The 23079-nt window shown below is 37.6% G+C and overlaps 1 protein-coding gene across 5 annotated transcripts in view; it reads right to left on the reverse strand.

Annotated features, from left to right (window-relative positions):
* The window catches only part of GRID2 (glutamate ionotropic receptor delta type subunit 2), a 673340-nt gene that overhangs the window by 121797 nt on the left and 528464 nt on the right, over window positions 1-23079 (reverse strand). For all 5 annotated transcript variants that reach the window (XR_014851598.1, XM_085058012.1, XM_085058013.1 and 2 more), the window contains exons 9-10: window positions 18548-18649; window positions 6294-6491 (exon numbers count right to left, since the gene is read on the reverse strand). Coding sequence is in view for 4 of the 5 variants with exons in the window: in XM_085058012.1 (XP_084914138.1) it covers window positions 6294-6491; window positions 18548-18649 (300 nt within the window). In the remaining variant the exon portion in view is untranslated. The remainder of the gene's footprint in view (window positions 1-6293; window positions 6492-18547; window positions 18650-23079) is intronic.

Raw genomic sequence — 23079 nt, forward strand, 5'->3', positions numbered from 1 at the left:
ATTAGAAAATTTTGTGAATCAAGCAGGGTCTTTTAATATGACATGCAAAACACTCTGCAGCCCATGGTACAAACACACTCCTAATGACAGTGCATTTAAGACTTCAGTTTAAATGATGCTACTTTATATTGATTGTTCACTGGCTTGAGAAAGTGGCAGAGGATAGCTGGAAGCCTGGTGATTTGGACAAAAAAGGGTTTGAAAATATTGATTTTCTTAAAAGCTATGAATTAGAGCTTCAGCTTTAATTTGTGTGTTAAATTCTTCAGTGTCATAAGTGAAGTTGTGCTGATGAGCACAGCTGAAAGCATGGCTTCATGAATTCACTTCAGGTCCCTTCCTAGCACATTTTTTGTGAGTGATGACTCAACTGCCCTTTGCCCATGGTCAGCAGCAAACTCACTCAGTAATTAGAACTGTCCATGGAAACATTCAGGTTATCTGAGTCTCTCTATCCTCTCATAAAACTTCTGCTCAATGAGTGACTCAAGTAATTCACAGTATCTGCTAAGAGTCAGGTCCTAGCTCTAGTGAGCAACATGCAAACTAATCAGCATTTGAACTGCTTTCCACAATGGTGAATATAAATATGTTTTAAAAATAATTTACAAATATAAAAGTCCACTAGTTTTCAAACAGGAAATTATGAATTTATTTAATGCATAGCATAGGTTTGGTTTTTTTTTCCCCTGAATGTATATCAAAAAGCAAAAGAGGAATTTAGGGGTAAAGGAGGACATGTGGAAACAAAAAGTCCTAGACTCAGCCTCTGCTCATTAAGTTAGCTGGGTTATTAATTTTCAGCATATTACTAAAATATTTCTCTACCATCCTGATCATTGTGAGTTGCTCATTCAAGTTGTATTGTAAGCTGCTTAAAGATTCTCCACTGAAAAGCAATGTACACCTGTAAAGATACTTTTACCAAATAATAGTTTACTCTATGGCTAATAGGATTTTTTTCTGCTTTCCCCCCCTTTTTATAGCAGAACTTTTTTCTGCCCATTTAATACATTGGAGAGCATGGCTCTTCTGAAAAAAACAGACCACATGGTATCTATGGAAATACTACTTCTAATTTGCCTCTCTGGGGAGCAGTCTCTCCACATTCCCCAGAATTATGGTTCCACTCCAGTTATCAGCCAGCTATGACAGTGGAACAATACTGTGCTAATGGAAATGCTGCATTTCCTTTGTTGTACTGCAGCAATATTTTGATATAATTATATCTTGCTACTTTACATGCTACATATATAATTAAGGCTTTGAGGTGGCCTAATTGCAGCCTTCCAGCACCTGAAAGGAGCCTACAAGAAAGATGGAGAGAGACATTTTTACAATGATCTGGAATGACAGGATAGGGGGGAATGCCTCCAAACTGAAAGTAGGTTTAGATTAGATATTAGAAATAAATCCTTTACTGTGAGGGTGGTGAGACCTTGGAACAGGTTGCCCAGAGAAGCTGTGGATGCCTTATCCCTGGAAGTGTACAAGGAAGGACTCTGAGCAACCTGATCTAATGAAGGATGTCCTGACCATGGCAGCGGGGCTGGAGCTAGATGATCTTTAAGCCATTCTGTGATTCTATAGGTCTTTATGTCTTGAGATGTAGTAAAGTGAAAAACAGAAAGGAGAGAGATAGATCGTGACTTCTTAGCACTCCAGTGTTCAGCTGCGTAAAAAAAAAAAATAAAAGGCTACACTGAAATATGAAAACCCATGTTATTAAATTGGATCATAAACACCAGTTTCCCAGAAAACTGCATCTTAGCACAAAGCCAGACTTAAGCTTCACTTGATACTTGATTTACTGATAGTGAGCATTCTTGATTACATATAGATTCTGTCATCTTGTTTCAAAATTGGAAGATGAAAAATATTAAATGCTTGTCATTAACATGTCAGATTGGATCAGAAAAGACATCAGTTTGAAGAAGTAAAAGTTCACTTAGTGCTTTTGAGATAGAAAGGCAAATGCATGCAATTATGTCAATATTTAGATATAAACCTGCCAATCTGAATTATGAACAAGTATAGCTCTCCACTCACTAAGTTTTTGCAGTGCTAAAATCTAAAACCCCTGATATGTCTTACATGTTTCTTGTGAATGAAACTGTGACTTCAGAAGCAGATTGAAAAAAGCAGCAGAGGGCATTATTTTGCTCTGTGTGATCTGCTTAGGAATTTATATTTATCTTCCTTAGCAGCAGTTCTCCTGAGGCCATTGTAGAGCAACATTACCAGAATGAGAAAATCCAAAAGAAATGACCAAATGGGTCTGATAGCACTGCTACTGGTGTCACAGAACCAGCTTATCAGCAAAGCCTAGAAATCTCTGAAATGTCCCTAAGCTAGTGCTTTAGCAAGCACATCTCATACACAAGGAAAGCAATCTTCTGCTGATTCCTGTGGTTCATGATCAAAACCAGGGAAAATAAATGAGTCTGTTCTGAACTGGTCCTGTGAGGCCCTTCATTTTATCCATTTTCAATGTTAAATCAAATTTCTACAAGTGCTAGAAGTGATAAAACACTGTTCCACGTTACACAGTTATTAATATGGACATGCAAAAACCAATAAGAGAAAACATTTTTAACTCAACACACATATATCCAAATAGTTCTCCTTTTTCTCAGCTATTAATTTTTCTTCTCACTTTGTCCCTGTATGGTTTCTTCCATCTCATGCTATCCCTCTTAGGAAGGTGCAATAGAAAAAGAGCCTCATAAGAGGCTTCTACATGATTTGCAGTTTCTCTTAGAAAAGATTAAGCATGTATTTTTCCTTTTCTGATGGACCTAAGTGGAATCAGGCTGGTTTCCCTGTGCTGTTTGCTTCCTCATGTCTCCTCACTGGAAAAAAACGTTCGCCATCAAGGTAGCATGGCGAGATGTGGAAAACAATGGTTGATGGAGGTGAATATCACCAGAAAGCCCAGAGCCATGCTGCAAAGCCTACTGTGCTCCCCCAGAAGTGGCATTAGCCACTTCTCTTGCCTGTCACACAGGCTTATCCCTCAGGCAATGTGGATAGAGAGCAAGTAAAGGAATCACTGTGAGAAGACACAGATAATTAACAGTAAGAGAAAGATTTGTGGTAAAGCACTGCTCCCTTGAGATGGTTTTAGCCTCTTCATGGAGGGCTGCTCCTCTCTGAACTAATCCTGTTTGTGAGATGAAGCTCTACAAGCTGCAGCAAGAGCCCATGTGGTTTGACAGGAGCACCACATGCTTCTCTCAAAGAGCATTAATTCTCTGAAGACCACCCAGTTCAGGCATTTAGCAGACAGAAAACGTTGTATAGCATGGTTAAAATCAGGTTATTTTGACATGAAAAGGTGCATGGACTGAGGGTGCACCTAATATAGGTCTTGACCATCAAAGGAGGGGAGGCTTGAATCAGTTTCCAAGTTAAAATTAAAGACCACTTACTATGCTCTGCTGATTCCAACTTCTATTTTAGCAGCCAACTGAAACCATGTCTTCAAAGCTGGAACAGAGTGAACTTGGCGCAATTTCCCGTCTGCAAAGCCAGCTGTGGGCCCAGGGCATGTACTTGGCACAGCTGGGCTCCTGCCCTGCCATCCAACTCCAGCAGGGCTGCTGCAAACCAGATCAGCCTGGGACTGCTCTCCCTGATAGCAGGACCTGCACCAGAGACTGCTGCATGCTGAAGATGGCTAATGCAAGCAGTGAATATTGATCTGAACACAGAAACCATGTGGTTGCTACAGCAACTGCTATTTCCTATGGCACTTCTTCTGTAGTGGCCACAGACACCCTTCTCAACGAGGTGCTCTCTACAACTACCTGGAAGGAGGCTGTAGCAAGGTGGGGATCGATCTCCCAAATAAGAAGCAATAGGACAAGAGGAAATGGCCTCAAGTTGTGCCAGGAGATGTTAGGACAACTTCATTCACTGAAAAGGTGGCCAAGTGTTGGAACAGGCTGCCTAGAGAAGTGGTTAAGTCACCCTCTGTGGAGGTATTTAACAGACAAGTAGATGCAGCACTTCAGGACATGGTTCAGTGATTGACTTGGCAGTGCTGGGTTAGCAGTTGGACTTGATGATCTAAAGGTCTTTTCCAACCTAAATGGTTGTATGATTCTATGCAGTCTAAAAGAGAAGGCAGCTATTTTCCATTACCCATGAGTGAGACTTGTCTTTTGCAGAACTCATTTCTGGCTGACATACTAACAGGCAAAGAGTACTCCCACTGTTTCTGGAATTCCTCCACTTGTTGGCCAGACTATCATGTAAAACTTGGTTGGGAAAACAAGGAAATGCTGTGTTTCAGACAGGTTAGGCCTTTAATTTAAAACTATTCTCTGCTCCTTTACTTCCCCTTATAGAGTTGCCAAGCGGATGGAAATGTGAGTTCTGGGAGCAGAACTCAGTTCACAGTAAATAAGAAAGCAGCCTTTCAAGAACAGCTTGCACTTGGTAAGGGGTAGATAGACACTGGCTGCTCGCCCAGAGGTTCTTTTGCCTTAAGAGGGACAGAGAATGGGAGAGAAGGACACAGTGAACCTTTACTGCTAATTAATTATATAAGGGTAAGGAAGATGAAAAATTATACACTGCCACAGTATAGGGAAAACATGGCTTTTGAATTCCAAATGCAGCTCCATTAACTCTTCATGCACTGGAATGGAACAGAAAGATTTAATGTCCATGAAGACTCATTTGCAGCAAAATCATAACAAGCTGCTAAATCTGTTGCACTTGAGACATTGATTTACAGATCTGCGTGGTTACCACCTCAGATGAGCTATTCATTTGAATCCCTGCCTGCCAAGGGGACAAGAATGTCGTACATGTTTTTCCTTTGAGCCATTTCAGTTGTTATGAGTTCTGCCTTATGAATCATTCTTTGCAAATAAATAAAAAGCATTCCAGGCCCACTTCCATTTCCAGACCACCTAGGATTAAGACCCCTCCAGTCTATGTTATGCAATGGCCTGATGAGTGCTGTACACAGTAGGGTGTGGCATTAAAAAATCAGATTAAGAGGCAGAAGGAATGGTTAAAAATAAATCAATGGGCCATTGTGGTGTTACATCTCAAAATCAGACGAGGGGTTTCTAGTTTTTAAGATTTAGAAGATGAAGAAAAATATACTTTTCTAACTGTCTCTGGTTTATCATTTATGGATACACAACTCCGCTTTCCAGCTTCATAAGGACATATGGAGATGGCAAAGGAAGTTTATTGCTGCAGTGTGGGTATATGAAATGCGCCATGGGTACAGAATGAGTGGCTGTTTTTCCATTCCAACTGGCTTCCTGCTGCTTAGGAAGGCGGAATAGGTTAAACCTATCAGTAATTTTTAACCCATGGAGGTTAATATTTTCTTTTTTAAAAATTTATTTTCTTTTCCTTTATTGCAAGACTTAGGTCCTGTATCTGACCATGATGCTCCTTACTGTTTGCTGTGCTTGTGAAATAAATGCCACCTGCAGATTTGGAAAAACACTTTTATAACCAATGTTTAAGTTATTTTTATGACTATCTACTGCAGTTCTTTAAGGAAGCACTACAAATGTAGGTCTCTACATGTTAATTAAGAGCAAATAAAATACATATATTCATGGTACAAATGAGGCATCAGCAGAATATAATCTGCCTAGTCTTTTCTGTCTCAGTGGGAGAAATTACAAACAGATAAGATGTGAGGAGTGAGCAGAAAAGAAAAAGGAAAATATTGCATATGCATTCAGTTAAATTAATTTATGATATAATACTGAACAACATCAAATTAAGTAGACAAAGTGGTTTATTAATTACACAATAGATAATATATTACTCTTGATTAATATATCTACATAATGTGTTATTCTATATCAATAAAGTATTTTCTGTTGATGATATACTTCATGTATTCATCACACCAACATTTTTCTAAGTGTTATACATTATTTATGTAATGTATTGCTAATTACTGCAACACCAATTTTTCCTCTTTTGAGCAGCCTCTTCAACTCATTTGTGTCAGGTCTTGCCAAACTAATTAGGATGCTGTTGCATCCCATTATTTGACGGCATTTAGATTTTACTTTGGTTGAACAAAAAAGAGATTCCCCTGCTTCTTAAACAGTTACTGTTACAGTGTGATTTTCAGCTTTTTTGGTACTGCCCAATGCACACTATCAAGTGCTGGCAGCATGCAAGAAACAAAGTCCTACCAATTACTCATATAAAAGGTTACTATCTGATGTAAACATAACATATTATGTATTGCTTAGCATATTGCTTACACATGACCTGACTTAGTAAATTATTAATGAGCTTACCTTAAACACCAGCTCTCCTATGAGGCCATTCCATGAGCCATCCTCCTGAGGACTCCCGTACTTGTGATCTGGTGCTACATAAATTTCATATTTAAAGCCGAGGTAAGTGGCCAAGGCTTCCAACACATCTATGGAGAAGCCCTGATACTTCTTTGGTTTTCCCAGAACATTTTCAGACACCATGACAAAGGGCTCTTCCTAAACAAAAAACAAAGGAGGAATCTGTTAATAAAGCAACTACATGTCGTGTTTGGGTACTGTTTTTTTTTTTTTTTTAAATAAACTAAAGGAGGAACTATTCAACTGCTATTCATACATACAAAAATTTCTTAAAATGCATTGTAAGCAGTGCCCCTTACTTTCTGTGAAATGCTATTTTGTTTTGGATTTCCTTCAACAGAGAAATTTTATTCCCTATCATATATGTCAGAAGTAGATCTTCTGCTGCAACATTTCAAACGAAATGTTTTTAGTAACACCTGCTGACCACACTTATGGTTAGCAGGACAGACATACACTCAATGTCTGGCTGTAAATAGGAGGATTCTACAGCACTGCCATTTTCCATTAGCTGGGCAAACATTGTATCTAATGTAACCACTAATTCATGTTAAAAGGAATGAAAAACATGGCAAAACTGAAATATGTATTGCTCTTGTCTTTCTGTATTCATGCTGTAACCTGAATACAGGCCAGTGAAATGTAAATAGTTCTTTCTAAAGAAATTCCATTTTATTAGCTTAGGGACAATCAGCTATAGTACTTAAGGTTGTCTATAAGAATGATCGGTGAATATTCATGTAAAAGATGACTGTCAAAAAGGACACAAGTAGACACCAAAAGATGATATTGAAAGGTCAGATTTCCAAACAACATGCTTTTCTTCTTACTTTCCCAAAGAACTGTAATAGTTTTCCCTATTTTGTTAAATTGCTCTTGCTCTGTTATCCTTTCTCTTGCGCAATTAATTTCTAGACCTTCCCCTTCACTTTTTTAAAATGATACACAAAAAGAAGTCATATTTCTAAGCACACAAAATATATATTTGCTGTAGATGGATTTCACTTTTGCTTGTTCTTTATTTTCTCTAAAAACACCTGTCTGATCTAAGTTGAGCAAAATATTAAATCATCCCAAAATCCACGAAGGCACTGTAACACTTAGGTGTTTTTTTAAATATGCTACATGTCATCCTTGTAATTCATTACACAGTGCTGTAATTTCATATGAGTTTAACAGAAACATCTATTCTGAGGTGCAAAAAATCCAAGCCATGACAAGCACATGAAATCACTCCCTGACCCCTTTGTTCTGGTCTGAAAATCTGACAAGCAGATGGAAGAAAACAGAATTGATATTTTGAAGTATTTGCGGCCCAATCTTTAACTGTATCTCCAGTGGCATTTTTGTTGGTGTTTAAAATATTTCTTAATTATTCTACTTCACATATATGTAAATTACTTTGAAGCCAAAGTATTTCCACAATTTTTTCACTAATCCTACACCTCACTAATATTTTTATCTTGTTGGAATGTCCTTCTATAGGAACAGGTGTCATTGAATTGCAGGCAGGATGTTTTGAAATAAGAAAGCATCATTTGTAAATGCTTGAGTAAATACTCTCAAGGACAGCCACATGCTGAGGGTGCTGCCAGAGAAGAAAGATACTACCAGACTGCACTGGAAGGATCTCCTTTTTTGACTTCAGGAAATCCAGAAAAAAAACCCAACCCCAGAACAAATAGCAGATGAACCAACCACTCCACTCTTGACCAAAAAAAAAAAAAGGTTTTAAGGGTGGACTGTCTCAAGTTATGATTTCTACTTGTCAGATGGAATTTCTTTCTTCCATATTATCCAAGATGAGTGAAATTGACTAAAAATGGAGGAGAGAAAGTATGATTAATTTTTAAAGTAGTTTTCCAGTGCCCAGGTTCCAAGAACATTGAAGAAATTGAGACTAAGTTGATGAAAGCTTTTCCTACATGAGTGGACGAAGTGAATTCAGCTTTGCTGATCACCTGAATGAGAGATTATATAAATACAGACTCAAAATTACTTCAAAGAATTGATTCTGCAGAAAATAAATATGATAGTTTATCAATATAAACACACTATGCACGAAATTCCAAAGATTTGTGCGTACAAAGGATGTTTTAGAAGTTGATAATTTTTGCATTAGAAAGGATTAATTTTCATAACTCCTAAATTATTTAGAAAATAGTTGCTCATAAGCTGATTTTCTATCCAGTTGCTCATTGTAGTGATTTAATACACTGTTTAAAGTGCGGCTTTTCACAACTAATATCTGTCCTTTATTAAGCAATGTAATATCATTTGTTGTTGAGAGATTTACAAAAAACCCCAGTGTCCAGTGTTCTATATATATGTAAGGAAATATAAATAGTCAATCACCTTTATGAAAAGCAGCTAATGCTTCCCAATTTTTGTTGAAGTCTGGAGCAGCAAACTATTTAAAAATATTCCAAGCAAAACAACACCAATCTACTGCTCTGATTTTTTTTGTGTGTAATTGTTTATATTTCTGAGAATGCATTGAAAGAGAAAAAAAAATTTGGCTTGATTTTTTTCCCCCTCATAAATGCTGTAGGCTCAAACTATGCCAGTTGTCCTTTTAATTTTTTTTTGCACTGGAAGGGTGCCATGGGAGCTATGGAAAGGTGTACACATCCCTACAATACTGATATTAAAATGATTGTCTCCATCCTTGAGAAAGCTGAACTTGCAGAACGAAAATACACAAACCAAAATAATGAGGACAATGATGAGCTTGTACAAAGTAGGTGTCAGAAACTGATGAGCTAACTGATAAGTTTGGAAGTGGAAAAATTCACCCAGATGATGAAAGTTTCATATGACAGCAATACATTCAGGAAAATTCTGATACACTTTCTCTCCAAAGCAAGTGTTAATTCAGACTATGTAGGAAGGTCTTAATCAGAGAAACACAAAATTTCCATCCTTGGAGGTGATCAAAATTCCCCTGGACAGTGTTTCAAAAACTTACTCTAATATCTTCCCTGCTCCACGCAGCTGCCACCCAAGGGTCCCTTCAGACCTGAATTGTTCCAGAATACAGTGAAACAATCCAAGCAGGGCCACTGCTCCTGCTTCTCCTTTCCCACCTTTTGGAGACACCTCTCTAGGGGACTTAAGAGCCTCTGTGGGCCAAAAGCAGACTTCACAGCCTGCAAAGCCAGGGAAGTCTGGAAAAGCAAACCAGTCACAACATTTGTGATTGAGGAGCAAAAGAAAGGAAATTAATGGATTGCTCACCCTTAGCTTCTTGTTTTTCCAAGGTTGATGATCTGCCTTTTGGAGGCCCATTGGCATCCAGCACATTTAGAGTATGGTTTTGCATCCAACCTCAATGGAGACCCTTTAAGAAAGGGGCAATTTTCCTCCAATTTGACCTCCAACATGCACCCTTGTCAACTGAGTGCAGCACTACTAAGCCTGTGAAAAGGGCTCCTTCTCAAAATAGCTCCACAGTTATCACTGGTTTGTTCTTGGGATCAAAGCTGTGTTGCCCTGACCAAAGGGAGGATGGGTTTAAGACTTGGTGGATTTGCACAGAACTGTGAGTTAACCCCAGTGGACAGCTAAGCATCACACTGCCAGTACCACCTGTGGCAACATGAAAGCCAACAGCACACATGTAAAGGTATTTTTGGGTGAAGCTGTGCATATTGCTTTTTATGGCTGTGGGAAGACCAAGTCTGGCTTCAGAGGTGATTATACCTCCCAAACAAGAAAAGCTGCAAAATGCTAGACTGGCACATCTTAGGAAGGATAAAGGTGAACACAAGGTCAAGGCAACATGGCATAAAAAAGGCAAAGCACTGGGAAAGATGACATGGTAATACAAGTCCTTTGGGGAAGTAGCTCAAGAAAATGTTTGTCTCCATTCATTTCCCTATTATCACATGTTTTAAGGAAGAAGCCACACATTAAGACTGATATAGGTTAACAACATGCTACACATTAAGACTGATATAATTTAACACCACAGTATCCCTGGAAACTGCTGTGAGATGGTATAGCATAACCTCTGGGTCCCAGCCATGACCCCTCCTGGCTACTGCAAAAATTAACTCTGTCCTGGCCAGAACCAGGAAAATTTGCTAAATGCTTCAAGAGTCTAAGATTTAAAAGCACAAAATACAGTTCTTCTTTACTCCGATGAAATTCTCAGACATACCAATAATTTGGATGCAATAGCTGCACCAAAGTAACCCTTCCATATCCTTTACTATACCCCATAATAAAGTTAAAAGTACAAAAGGAGAGAAAAGCTTTTGGGCACAGAAGACCTTCACACTTGAAATGAGACGAAGCAATAGTAGAGCTAAAGTGCCGAAAAGAACAATTAAACTGGAAAAGAACAATTAAGCTGAGATTAACTTGGTTGTGTTAATTAATTAGACAATCAAAGAGAAACATTTGTTTGTAGCTCTGCTACAGCTGTGGATGATAAAGTCAAGCAATAAATTCTGGCCTTAGAGAAGGCAGGGAGGGAGAACAAGAGAAGGATTTCTTTTCAGAAGTTCAGTTCCTGAAACTCAGAGTCCCTATTTGGGATGATTTTTAGCCAGTAGAATAGTGACTTTAAATTCCAAGCTTAGATAGTAATCTTTTAGTTCCTCAATGAAAATCAAGTTTTAAAGGTTTTAGTGTATTTGTACTAAAATTTGTTCTCTTTTTGAACAAATTACAGAATACTTTATTGAAAGAACAGAAAAGCACCATTCAGGTCTTAAACAGAGCACTCTAATGAAATGCATGAGAGGAAGAAAAATGTTGTGTTCAGTGGGCTGTTTACAAGGAAGTGGTGATCTTAACTCAGCTGTTTACGGTTTTACCCATGCCCACCACTTCATTAGAAGATCACTGAATGGCCAATAAGGTAGATTTTCTCTGCAATTATGAGTGTGGATTCTGTGGCTTTAAGTTGAGACTTATTTCAGCATAGAAATTTTATGGAGCTATGATACACTGCTCTGCTTCACTTATTTATGAGGGTCTTTCTCTTGCTCTAAATATAAAAACACTAAAAAAGCATTTTTACTTTACAAATGAAATAGCAAAAGCAAAACAGAATGCGTTGGATTATTTTGGTCAGCTGAATCCTTTTTGCCCCTTAGCATGGACAGAAAGTCTTCCTAGCCAGGGCGCCATACAGAAAATATTCAATAAAGAAAATGTTACTGGCTTTTGAGGTCAGAGAAATTAATCACCACTGGGATTTACAACACAAATTGGACCCTCATGTGCTTGCACTATGTTTGGAAGAATCCTGTGTTTACTTTTAAGCCCCTCACTAAAAGAAAGACATTGAGGTTCTGTAGAGAGTCCAGAGAAGAACAATGGAACTGGTGAAAGGTGTGGAGCACAAGTGTGATGAGGAGCAGCTGGGGGTGTTTAGCCTGGAGAAAAGGAGGCTCAGGGAAACATTACTGCTCTCTACAAGTATGTGTAGAGTGGTTGTGGCAAGGTGGGGATTGGTCCCTTCTCCCAAGAAACAAACTACAGGAAAAGAGGAAACGGCCTGAGTTTGTGCCAGGGGAGAATTACTTTGGATATTAGGAAAAATTTCTTCACTGAAAGGGTTGTCAAGCTGTGGAGCAGGCTGCCCAGGGAAGTGGTAGAAATGTCACCATCCCTGGAGACATTTAAAAGACCTGTAGGTGCAGCACTTCAGGACATGCTTTAGTGGTGGGCTTGGCAGAGCTGGGTTAACAGCTGGACTTGATGATCTTAAAGGTCTTTACCAATCTAAATGATCTATGAAGAGAGTTTTGAAATTAGGTAATTACATGGGTGGTTAGAATTCATAAAGCATATTGAAAATGACCTCTATGTCCACTCATCAAAAATTTCTGAACACGCTGGAATATAATACTTCATAGTGACACTCTGTATTCATTTAATAGGACTCTTCATTCATTAAATTTTCCCTCTTCTCTGCTGAAAGCAGTGAGGAAAAAAAGAAAGAAAATTAAAAAAGAAAGCAAGAAATGAAGCTCAGTTGTGGGTCAGATTGTCTGTGCTTGACACTGACTCTAGAAACAGTGGACAGGCACATTAAGTGATTCCTGTAGCCCAGGCCAAGCCTTGGGAATCTCATGAAGCAAATATTCTCTTCAAAAATTCCCATTCCCTGCAAATGTTACGAAACTGCTCCCCAAACTGAAATTCACTCCTATTACTACTTTTCTCAACTCCTTTCCAATGGCTGCTGGATGACCAAAACAGCCATTATAACCAAAAAGAAACACTAAGTCTGATAAACTAGAACCAAAATATTTTAAAGCACAACATGCTGTTGTCTTGTTGCTAGGCAAAATCACTTTTTCCTTGACTCGTAAATTAATTAATGCCCTCCTTTTAAATGTTAGTAATTTTGCATTTCCATCCCCAAAAGATTTTAGTGAAATATGTAGCCCTAAATATGAAGTTCCTCAAGTGCTTTATTGACACTGTTTTGGGGATTTTGTTTGGCTAGGAACAGCGTGGCAGCTTGTTATTTTAAATTAATGTACATTGCTGTTCAATTAATGTTAGAATCAATGACCAAAATTTAATTGAAATATTTCATTATTTCATTACAGAAATTCTCCCACTATATACAGTTATAAAATTGCTGCAAAACTTAACATAGACCCTACCCTTTAATAACACTAAAGCAAACATGAAGGTTTCAAATCTACAAGATCTTGGATAATTAAATACTATATTCATTCAATATCCTACTTTGCCAATGGGCTGTACAACTGTATTGGCACTGAAAACCACTGTCCTCTGATCTGTGCATTTCAAACAGATTGATTAGAAAATCACTTGTACTAACAGAAAAGTCACCTTATCTACAGCAAGAAGCTCGTTCACATCCCAGAAACTGAATACAATATTAAGGAGATTTTATGTTTGGCCTTTGTCCACCACTATTCTCATGCATGCGCATAGTCTGTCACTTTTTTGGATGATCTTTTTATTGTCAGCTTCAACAGGACAAAAAGTTTGTTCTTTCATTTACAGCACTTTAAACAGTATTTTTTTCTCCTGAGTGAAATGGTAGCTTCTGGATTTATTACGGTCTTTAGCTTAGTGCTATTTAAAAGAAACAGACAAAGACTGTTAGCCCCTTTTCCCAGTTCCTCCCATTTCTCAGCAATGGGACTAAGACTTCTTTCAAAGCAATCCACAGCAATGGTCTATTAGGATGCTGCAAGCTTGGTGTATTGATTTTAATTCACAATAACTTAATGCAGGTAACAGCTCTTTGTGAACCATATGATAGGAATATGGATTGAGATTGGAATTGATTGGAGTGTTTTAGAGTATGTCTAAAGAGAGCAATGGGGGCTTTAAAGCAGGTAGTTGAGATACTTGAATTAGCAAAAGTGTGGTGTGGGTACATTAACCTGCTGGGACCTACATTGTACTCCTTCCAGCAGCTTTGCAAGGACTCCTATTCATAAGGAGCTCTGTCATGAAGTTCACCTCCTTTTCTGTCTTGCATAGAGTACAGAAGGATAATTGCAGTAAGAACCTCTTTCTTTTTGAAAGTCAGATTTCCTGTGTGCTCTGTGAATGGTGTGAATTGCTCCGGAATGCAAAATTACCCACAGAGCAGATGGGTAAGGGTCAGCAAGAAGGGAGGAAACTAGGAGCCCTGAGAGGTAGCCCTTGACAGAGAGATGAGGTAGGTTGGTCCTACCATTGCACTACCTTGCTGCCAAGCTGTGGCCCCAGCCAGGTCCCAAAACATTTCAATTGCTTTATATCCACCTTTTCTAGTCTATAGTACCTGCTACTTTAGAAAAATGGATTGATAATAATAATAATTGAAAAAAAAAGGTGCTGGGTTTCCCAGCAGGCTGTAAGATTAAAGCTTGTCAAATGAATGCTCGCAGTAGGCATGTGCTGTGTGAATGAAGGTAAGGTTGATGACCTGTTTTAATACAAGCTAGGTAGCTCAAAGGGACATGAAAGCACTATTAAAAAAGGCCTGTGCCCAGTCAGTAGCAATTTAAACTTGGCCCTGGTATGGGTGTGGTGGTTGGAAGAGGAATCAAAAGATAGGTTCTGCCTCTATTAAGGAATATTAGGTTTTGCTCTTATAATAATGGTTTTAATTATTACTATTTTGGGTACTACTGTAGTCCAATATACCAATACAGAGAGCAATATATAATTTAGTATAAAGCCTTAATAAAAATTACTTTTCCTAAAAGATAGTAGCCACTAGTGCAGGAAAGTGCTGCTTGATGGAATGAAGAGACTTTACAGAAGTCCACAGCATTCAGTTATGAAAATAGGGAATGGGATCAGGACTGCATGAGAAAAGTGATCATCAAAAACATTGGGAGAAAGTATAAGAAGCATTATCTATGAGACTATTGCACACTACTATAAAATATTTATTCAATATTTTATGAGGTATCCTGCACATAATCTTTCCTGAAGTTTATCTTTATTGTACAGTCATTCACTGATGGTTTTGTCCTGACATTTTTAATCCTTTATCACTGGTTTGTTCCTCTGCATATGCTTAAACACAGTCTTATTTCATCTCTCTTATGCCTGTCCTTTTCCCAACCACTCTGAAAGTTACTTCAGCTTCTTGAACTTTTTTTTACTCTCCTTAAGCCAGTGTGGGAAGTCAAATCCCAAAGACAGTTTCAGCTTTTTAAACCAGGCCTTAGCTTGATATCTTACTTTTCATCTTCTCTCTAAGCAGTAAATTCAATAGAAAAAGAGACTGAAGATGCAGACCTCCTGCCAGCTTATGTCCCTAAAGACACTGTCTGCTTTCAAATTTCTTTCTTTTCTAACCCAGGCAACAAATGCTCATGAATTTAATACCAACCACTGAGAATTAAACTAGTCCACATATGATAACATTTTCCATGGTGCAAATGATGTTTCTTAATTATTTTTTTTCTTTTCTTATCTACCCTTTTGTCACCTTACACTACATCATGTCCCACAGTGGCCACCTGCAGCCAAGGGTGACCAACCTGCAGCTCTGTGCAAGTGACCCAGGTAGTAATTCTCAAGATACAGTGTATAGGGATATGTGGCAAAGCATAATTCAGCATGGCTTGCTGTTATCTTCCTTTCCTTTATCTTGCCTGCCTTCTTAGAACCCTCCAGATATGAAAATACATTCCTGTGAGGGAGCTGTTTTGAATTTTCATGTAGAGTCACAAATATCTTTTGCACCATTAGGATATTATACCTTATGCACTTTCAGTAAAGGTTCTGTACTTCTCACTCAAGGTGTTAATGCTTTAAAACAGGGAAATTCAAACTTTTTCCTTTTCTGAGCAACAGGGGCTGTTTCAGAAATATGATTTTACAAATAGCTGGTGGCCTATTCATTGTCAAATGAGCCAAACATCATTCCATTTCCAATGTCCTAATATTCATATGAATAATTCAATAATTTCCATGGCTAGTAAAATGATGTTATGAGAATATCTGCTGAATTTTAGGTATTTTTCAATAAAGCTGAACAACTGAGAAAGAGCATAAACTGAGACAGCAAAAATGAATATACAGCTACATTTGTTCTTGGGCAATTGTTCATTCCAGACACTCTGAATTTGTTTGAAACTACTATGCTGACCTTTGATTGTACTACGTTTCAGAAACTCAGAATACATTTCAGAAATTCACCAGCAAGTGACTTGAACTTAAGAGCAACTTGTCAAACACAAAGTTCAAACTTCAGCTTCGTGTGTGGAAGCAATCCAAGACAGAGACATCTGATATTTAAGTTAGACAAAATAAACCTTTTCTAGAAGTGTAGAAAGTGTGGTACTAATCCAACTCAGACTAAAACATTTAATTACTTGTACACAAACGTGACTGTAGTTTTCCTCAGAATAAACCACAAATAAATATTTCTTATTGCTGTTTATGCAAAGGAGAGCACTTACATTTACTATAGAGGAGCCAGGATTCTCTGCCAAGTGAAACCAGATGATTTCCAGTTTGGGGCTATACTGTATTCTGTCATCTCACAAAGAGATTTTGAGTTGGGTCTGCAGATATGTAGCCCATAATTATTAAATTTACTTAGGGAAAGGAATTAGTAGATGGAGGTCGATGATGGGAATTGTTCAGCATTTGCTTATTGAAAGACTGGGGAAACAAGTCATAATCATTTATGATTTTCAGACTCCAGAATGTTTCATTTCATTAGTATAATGAAGTATAAACCCAGGTGTTGGAATTTACTATCCTCTCAAATTCTAGAACATTTTTAGAACATGTCCTTTTCAACCTGAAGCCATAACAAAATGAAGTTGGAAGAGGAGAAGGGTTGCTATCTAGAAAAGCATGAGAGATTTGAACTGTTAACAAAACAAATTTACAAATTAATGTAAACTTCTCAACTCTCAATGAAAAAGAAACCTATTAATATTCAAAGGTATCATTATTTAATTTTAACACTGTTTCCCTGGATCAAGATCATACTGTCAGAAACTGGCAGAATTAATAACAATAACTAATCATTCACAGTCTGTACAGATTCTTTACTTTTAACAGAAATGTATTGATTTAATTGAAGAACAGGGAGAAAGATGGAAGAAAAAATATAATACAGATCATCCCTACAGTAAGTTAATTGGTGAAATCTCTCCTGCTCTCACATCAAAGGTAAGAATCACATATTTTTATCACATAGGTTAAATATAAATCTCCAGTTTTGTCCTATTCAGCAGATACAAAACTAGTGAGGAGATGTGCTCTGTGTTGTACTTGAAAAGTCTGTATTATTAATACAGAAGCCTACCAGCTTAGCTACTTATTTTTTTTGTATCTTTGCAAATTGATAAATAATCATGCTGTAATAACATGAAAGAAGAATGCTCTCTGGCTAGGTAACTAAGATAACTGGGTTTAAACCAGAAACAGTGAGGAGAGAGGAAAGAAGAAGAACATTGTTTTTCCAGGCAAAATCCACAGATCGTTTTTGTCAACAGATAATTATACTGAACCATTCAATATGAATATCAGGCAAAACAAAGACCAGCCACTGCCACCATGATGCTATTTTGATGAACACAAAATCAAAGTATGACCTTCCCCTCTCTGTTACTGTTCTTTTTTCCCAGTCTGTTCATCTTATTTGGTTATCTTTTACTATTGTTTGGTTTGGTTTTGGGGCTTTTTTAGGTTTGTGGGTTTTTTGGTTGATGTTTTGGGGTTTTTTGTTTGTTTTGTTGTTTGGTTTGTTTGGTCATGTAGATACTATCACAGGAAGTTCTCTAGTACACTAAGAGCTGGAACAGAATGTTCACCCTGACAGATAAAGGTGTTTAAATAGCCATAAAACAACTGGAGGGGTACAAAACTGCTCTGCCTGTGGCACTGAAAGGCTCTGGTGATTTCACTTTCCACCCCTGATGGAACCTCTTCCTTCATCATGCACCATCAGCAATGCAAGCTGTGAAAACTCCTCTTGTCTTGTTCTTTACAAACAAGTGTCAGAACCTCAAACACAAGTACATAGCAGCAGGAGGAAAATAGCTCAATATAACCTTTACAATTCTGCAGCCATGGACCCCAACTTTGCAAAGAGGGCTATATATCTCATATCAATTTCTTTTTCTTAATTCCTTTATTTTTTTTCTCTCTTAACAACTTCTCCTCAAGAAGAGTTTATGGCAGGGAATACCATGGCCTCATGACACGAGGCACTTTCCTGTTCTGTTAGACATCGTCTGTTCAGCTTGGAACCAAGAATTTTCCTGCAGCTGCTTAACACAAGATGCCCACAAAGGGGAAGAACCTGGCTGAAGAAAGCTAGAATGGGACAGTCTTTGAATATTTTCTGAGTGTGACAATTTGTGTCAGACTGCACTCAGTTTGCCAAAGTGATTGGAATTGAATAATTTAGAGCTTCAGCCAGCAACTTTATCTAACAGGGCACTTGAAGTTGCCCTTTATCTGCTTGTATGCTTGTGTTACCTTATTTAGAATGTGCCTGAGCAAAAAACAGTTCTAAGTGGTTGATTCAGTCTGAAATGTGCTGTATTGATAATTAATTTTATTTTGTGGAAAATGATCCATTTTCTGGTTGTCTTTTTTTTTATCAGCCTAAATGAGACACTCTAATGCCAACTACTTTCTTGGTAATATGGTGTACTTAACAGAAAGGTGAGGCAAGAGGAAGAAAACACATTCCTGCTAGTTCAAAAGGATGAGCATCTGCTTACCAGCACAGTCACCACACGCAGAACCACTCCTCGCATGTTATTCTCCAGCTTTCTGTCTGTTAGTGACCCATTCAGACCAGTGATGGGATTCCAGCAGCCAAGCTAAAAGAGAAAACAAAAAGCATTTTCTCATTGCCCATAAAACTTTGCTAGTCATTCCTCTTAGGTGGCTTTAAGCAGGAACGTGTGAAATAAACAGAATACCTTCTGGAATCAATGGGATGGAAACCCAGGGAAGGGCTTGTGCACAGATTCATCTTTAAAATGAAAATGAAGCAATTAAGGATACCAGTTTTTGGTTCTAAATACCAGTGTGCAGTGCATGACAGCATCAAGGATATGTGGTTATATGCATTGCTTTAAAAGAGGTCAGAGAGGACTTCTATATTACTGAAAAACATTTAAAAAGTACTGTAGCTGTAACAATATTTCTACCCTACTTTCAGTAATACACTAATTGGTGAAATAATAGCTACCATTATTTTAGCTCGCTGTCTGCTGCAGCCCATCCTTCCTAGTGGAACTCTGACAAAAGGAATTACACTAGCTTTAATTAAAGCTCATACTACTAATTGCTAATGAAACAGCAGCGATTTTAAGCCAGGTTAAAAATCACTTTTTAAGATGATTGAGGAAAAACCACTGGTTAGGTACATCACAGTAGTGAGAGAGTATTGCAATAGACAAGGCAGTAAAAGAAGTTCATCTATGCCATTCTTTCCATTGGTGCTATTGTATTTCTTTGGCTTCTGTGGACAAAGTTTTTCCTCAGGACTCTCTCTAGGATTATCTGCCTTTCAATCTGAGTTTAGTAGACACTGACATGCAATTCAGCTTCTCTGAAAATATAACTTGCCTGTTTTTTTGTACGATGGCAGATGCTTATTTTGAGTACAGGGAAACAATGAACCTCATACCAACATAACCAGTTTCATTTCTGAAATTCATTCCCACACTCAGCTGGCCACCACAATTACCAGTGTTAAACCCAAAACCCAACAGAAGGACAATGACTGACTTCACAGGACTTTGGAGCTGTCTCAGTTAAGGCATGTAAACTAACTGCCTGTGTAAAATCATTGCACACCAAAGAGACAGGCACCTGCAGCTAACAGTTCTTGCTCTGAATTGCCTTCCATGGACTGTGAATGAAATCTTTCCAGGGATGCTCATCTGCTGACTCCTATTTAAAGGAACAACAGGTCTTGCTCCCTCTGACAAACTAAGATTAACAGCACTAGGTATTGTGGGGTCTAGTGGTTTCTACTAAGACTATTGGAGAATTCAACACCATAATCTGAGAGAAACATTAACAGTAAAATATCAAAAATATTACTGTAATTTCACACAGAGTCACAGAAATGACTGCCTCAAGCCATCTGAAAGGGTTTGTAAAGAAAGGGAAAACCTTTGCCAACTGTATTTGAGCAGGAATTTACAGAAATCATTATATTCAGTCCTTTGTGCGAAAAGGCTTTGTATATGAGTTTCATAAATCTTTCAAAGCAAAACAGAAAACAAAGAACAAACTTCAAGTAAACATATATAACCTTTCTAGAAGTGGATAATACGAAATATTTTTTTCTTCATTAAACCTATTTTAGAGAAAGTTCTATATTTTATTTCAATATATTCATATCAATTCTTTGAAGATGCCTCAAGAAATGGGTGTCTCAGAAAGTAAAAAATAAACACTTTTTGTAATGGTATAGAAGTTAGGTTTGACCCAATGATCTCAAAAGTCTTTTCCAATGCAAATGATTCCATGATTCTGTTTCCCAAAGCAAGATGGGTTTAAAACAATGTAATCACTTCTCTCTGCCATTTTCTGAAGTACTCACAGCTAATTCTTGCCCTTCTGAAGTCAAGGTTATAGTGCTGTCATGGAATGAGTAATGCTGGGTGTACTTGTAACCTCAAGGAATGACTGAATTAAGGATCTACTAGATCCAGAACACCAGAGAAATTGAAAGCTGCAACATAATACAAAGAGGAAGAACAGTAGGAGGCATCATATCAATCTCTTGCAATTACTCATCTTCCCAATAGCTATTTCTAAATAAAAGCAGAAATTATCTCTGCTTGGTTTCCCCACTTGGTGTTCCCATCTGACCACAAAGACCACCAAGAGATCACAGCAGCCATTCCTGCTTCTCCTGTAGCTCCACAGTGTATGTAGCTGCTCTCTAATTGTGGATGGACTGCTGACACATTCAAGGTCTTCATCACTCCCCTGGCAAGGCCCTCTGACCCTCTGAGCTGAATAACCTAAATGTTGAAGTGTATTACCTGTAATAATACAGTGAAATGCAGCAAATGTACTTGCACTGTGCACTGTACATGATAAACACTGCCATCCTGTGAAGCAAAGGCTTTCACAGTCTACATTTGCTGTACGAAAAATACTGAAAATTGTACTAAGTTCAGAATAAAACTTCATTAAATTAATTTGGAGATTGTCATTCTTAGTCACACAAAGAAATTAATTAGAACTTAGATCGAATTAGCATATCCAAATGTGTTGGATGTATAATTACTGCAGAAACTCTGCTGCTTTTGCCAGAACTAAAGCCCTAGGAAATTGCTGAAGAGCCTTTTTATCCTTTTGAGGTTAAAGTCCATTCTTAATTATGTACATTAATGTGTACATATTTATATAACTAAATTTTTAGCCCAACCCTACCTTTTTAAGGAAAAAACCCCTTCACCAACATAACTGATTTCTCGAATTTTAGCACAGCACTAATTTTCCTTTAAAAAGGCACTTTTTATTTTCAATTATTATTCATTTAATTTTCAATTCAATTGTTCCTTTATGCAGCTCAGTCATGGCAAAGACAAATGTGCAGTGTCTTGCCAACAAAGTTGAAATTGATTTTGAGTGGGAGCTGCTTACTGTTATTAGGAGAAAACAAATCAACATTTATTGATGACAATTTGAGCTTGTCATTGCAGCAAGGAGCAAATGTAACTACTGCTGAAACACTGAGATGGGGGTGGTATGAAGCTCCCTCTTCAGCTTTGTCTCACTTAAATGCTTCTGCAAAACATTTGCTGCTTCTGCATTTACTTCCTTTTTCTTTTGTTCTCTCTCTGATGGTTGAAATGAAAGAATAGATCAGACAACAACAGAAACTCAAATTAACTCTGGTGGATTTATGCAGATGGGTGATGGGAACTGTCTTACTGAGCACACTGCTTGTCATCTTCATACCATATGAAATTTATAATTTATACTGCTTTGTATTTCTGCAACAGTTTCTTTTATTTATTATAATGACAGCTTTCACTCTGCAGGGTTTGATATAATATGATGAAGATGGAAAAGTTGTCAGTCTTCTTCATCCTTTGATATCCAATTTGCAATCTCTTTCTGTTCATCCCACATCCCAGCTTGTTATCCTCACTATCATTATTGTTGAAATGGGCTTTGTTCTCCTGTTTTGCTGGTAAAGCCAAAAATTTCCTTCTCTCCATTAGAAATTTTTTGACTATCTGAACAATGCATTATGGAATGTCTTTAATTTGTATATCAATATTAAAGTAGGAAAAATCTATTTCATGTGTACTTGCAATTTCATGATTTATAAGGCACTCAGAACACTAAAATCTATAATGCTTTTATGACAGAGCTTACAGACAGTTTTCCTATTCTACTTCCCATGCAACTAGTGAACCCTGCTAGTTGATATCTAGTGAATACCTGAGAACTTCCACATTTTTGTCTGGCAGAATAAAATGCAGATTGTGTCAATTAATCAAGAAAAATACATTGGCCTGGTATGATCACAGTTGAGGACAATCACAGAAAATGAATAAAACCAGAATACAGATACAGATGAATTCCTCATGTACTTGCCACTGCACCAGAGTTTAGTGTTCTGTTACTTCTATTAATATAGAAAATAGACAGGAACCATTTTATCCAGCACTGCAATGCAACCATCTTGGAATTCAGACTGAATTACCATAACACTACTAAGAATTAAGAGCAAAAAACACTCTAGAGAAGGTGCAGTGGAAATCTGAAAGATAAAACTCCACTACATTTGTCACTGAAATCTATAAGGACATTGGGATCACTGTCTCCTCTTTCCTGTGTTCTCTGATACCTAAAGAAAAAAACAAACAAACCCAACAATGTCTTGGGTTTTGTATGGATAGCCTGCCAAAACATTTCCAGTGGAAAACTGGAAATGCCTACTACAGAGCAGATCATAGAAACACAGATCATAGACCACAGAAACAGCAGCCTCCTTGCCCGAAGTACCCACAGGTTCTTCAGGAACTCCCTCCTCAATTTTCACCCAGGTCCAACCTGCTTTAGAAACTGAATTCTTACAATATCGAACTTCAACAGAAGAAATGTGCATTAATAATCCCCATTTTCATTCCAAAGTATAATAAATTCACAGAAATGGAAAAGACTCCGTGAAGCTGTCATGACAAGACACTCAGCTGGAAGATTTGAACTCCCAGGTGTGCTGGAAAGACTCAAAATGGGATGCACGACAAAAATAATGAAGAAAAAG

Source organism: Lichenostomus cassidix, chromosome 4 (assembly GCF_008360975.1).
Source record: "Lichenostomus cassidix isolate B80296 chromosome 4, HeHo_3.0, whole genome shotgun sequence".
NCBI lineage: Eukaryota > Metazoa > Chordata > Aves > Passeriformes > Meliphagidae > Lichenostomus > Lichenostomus cassidix.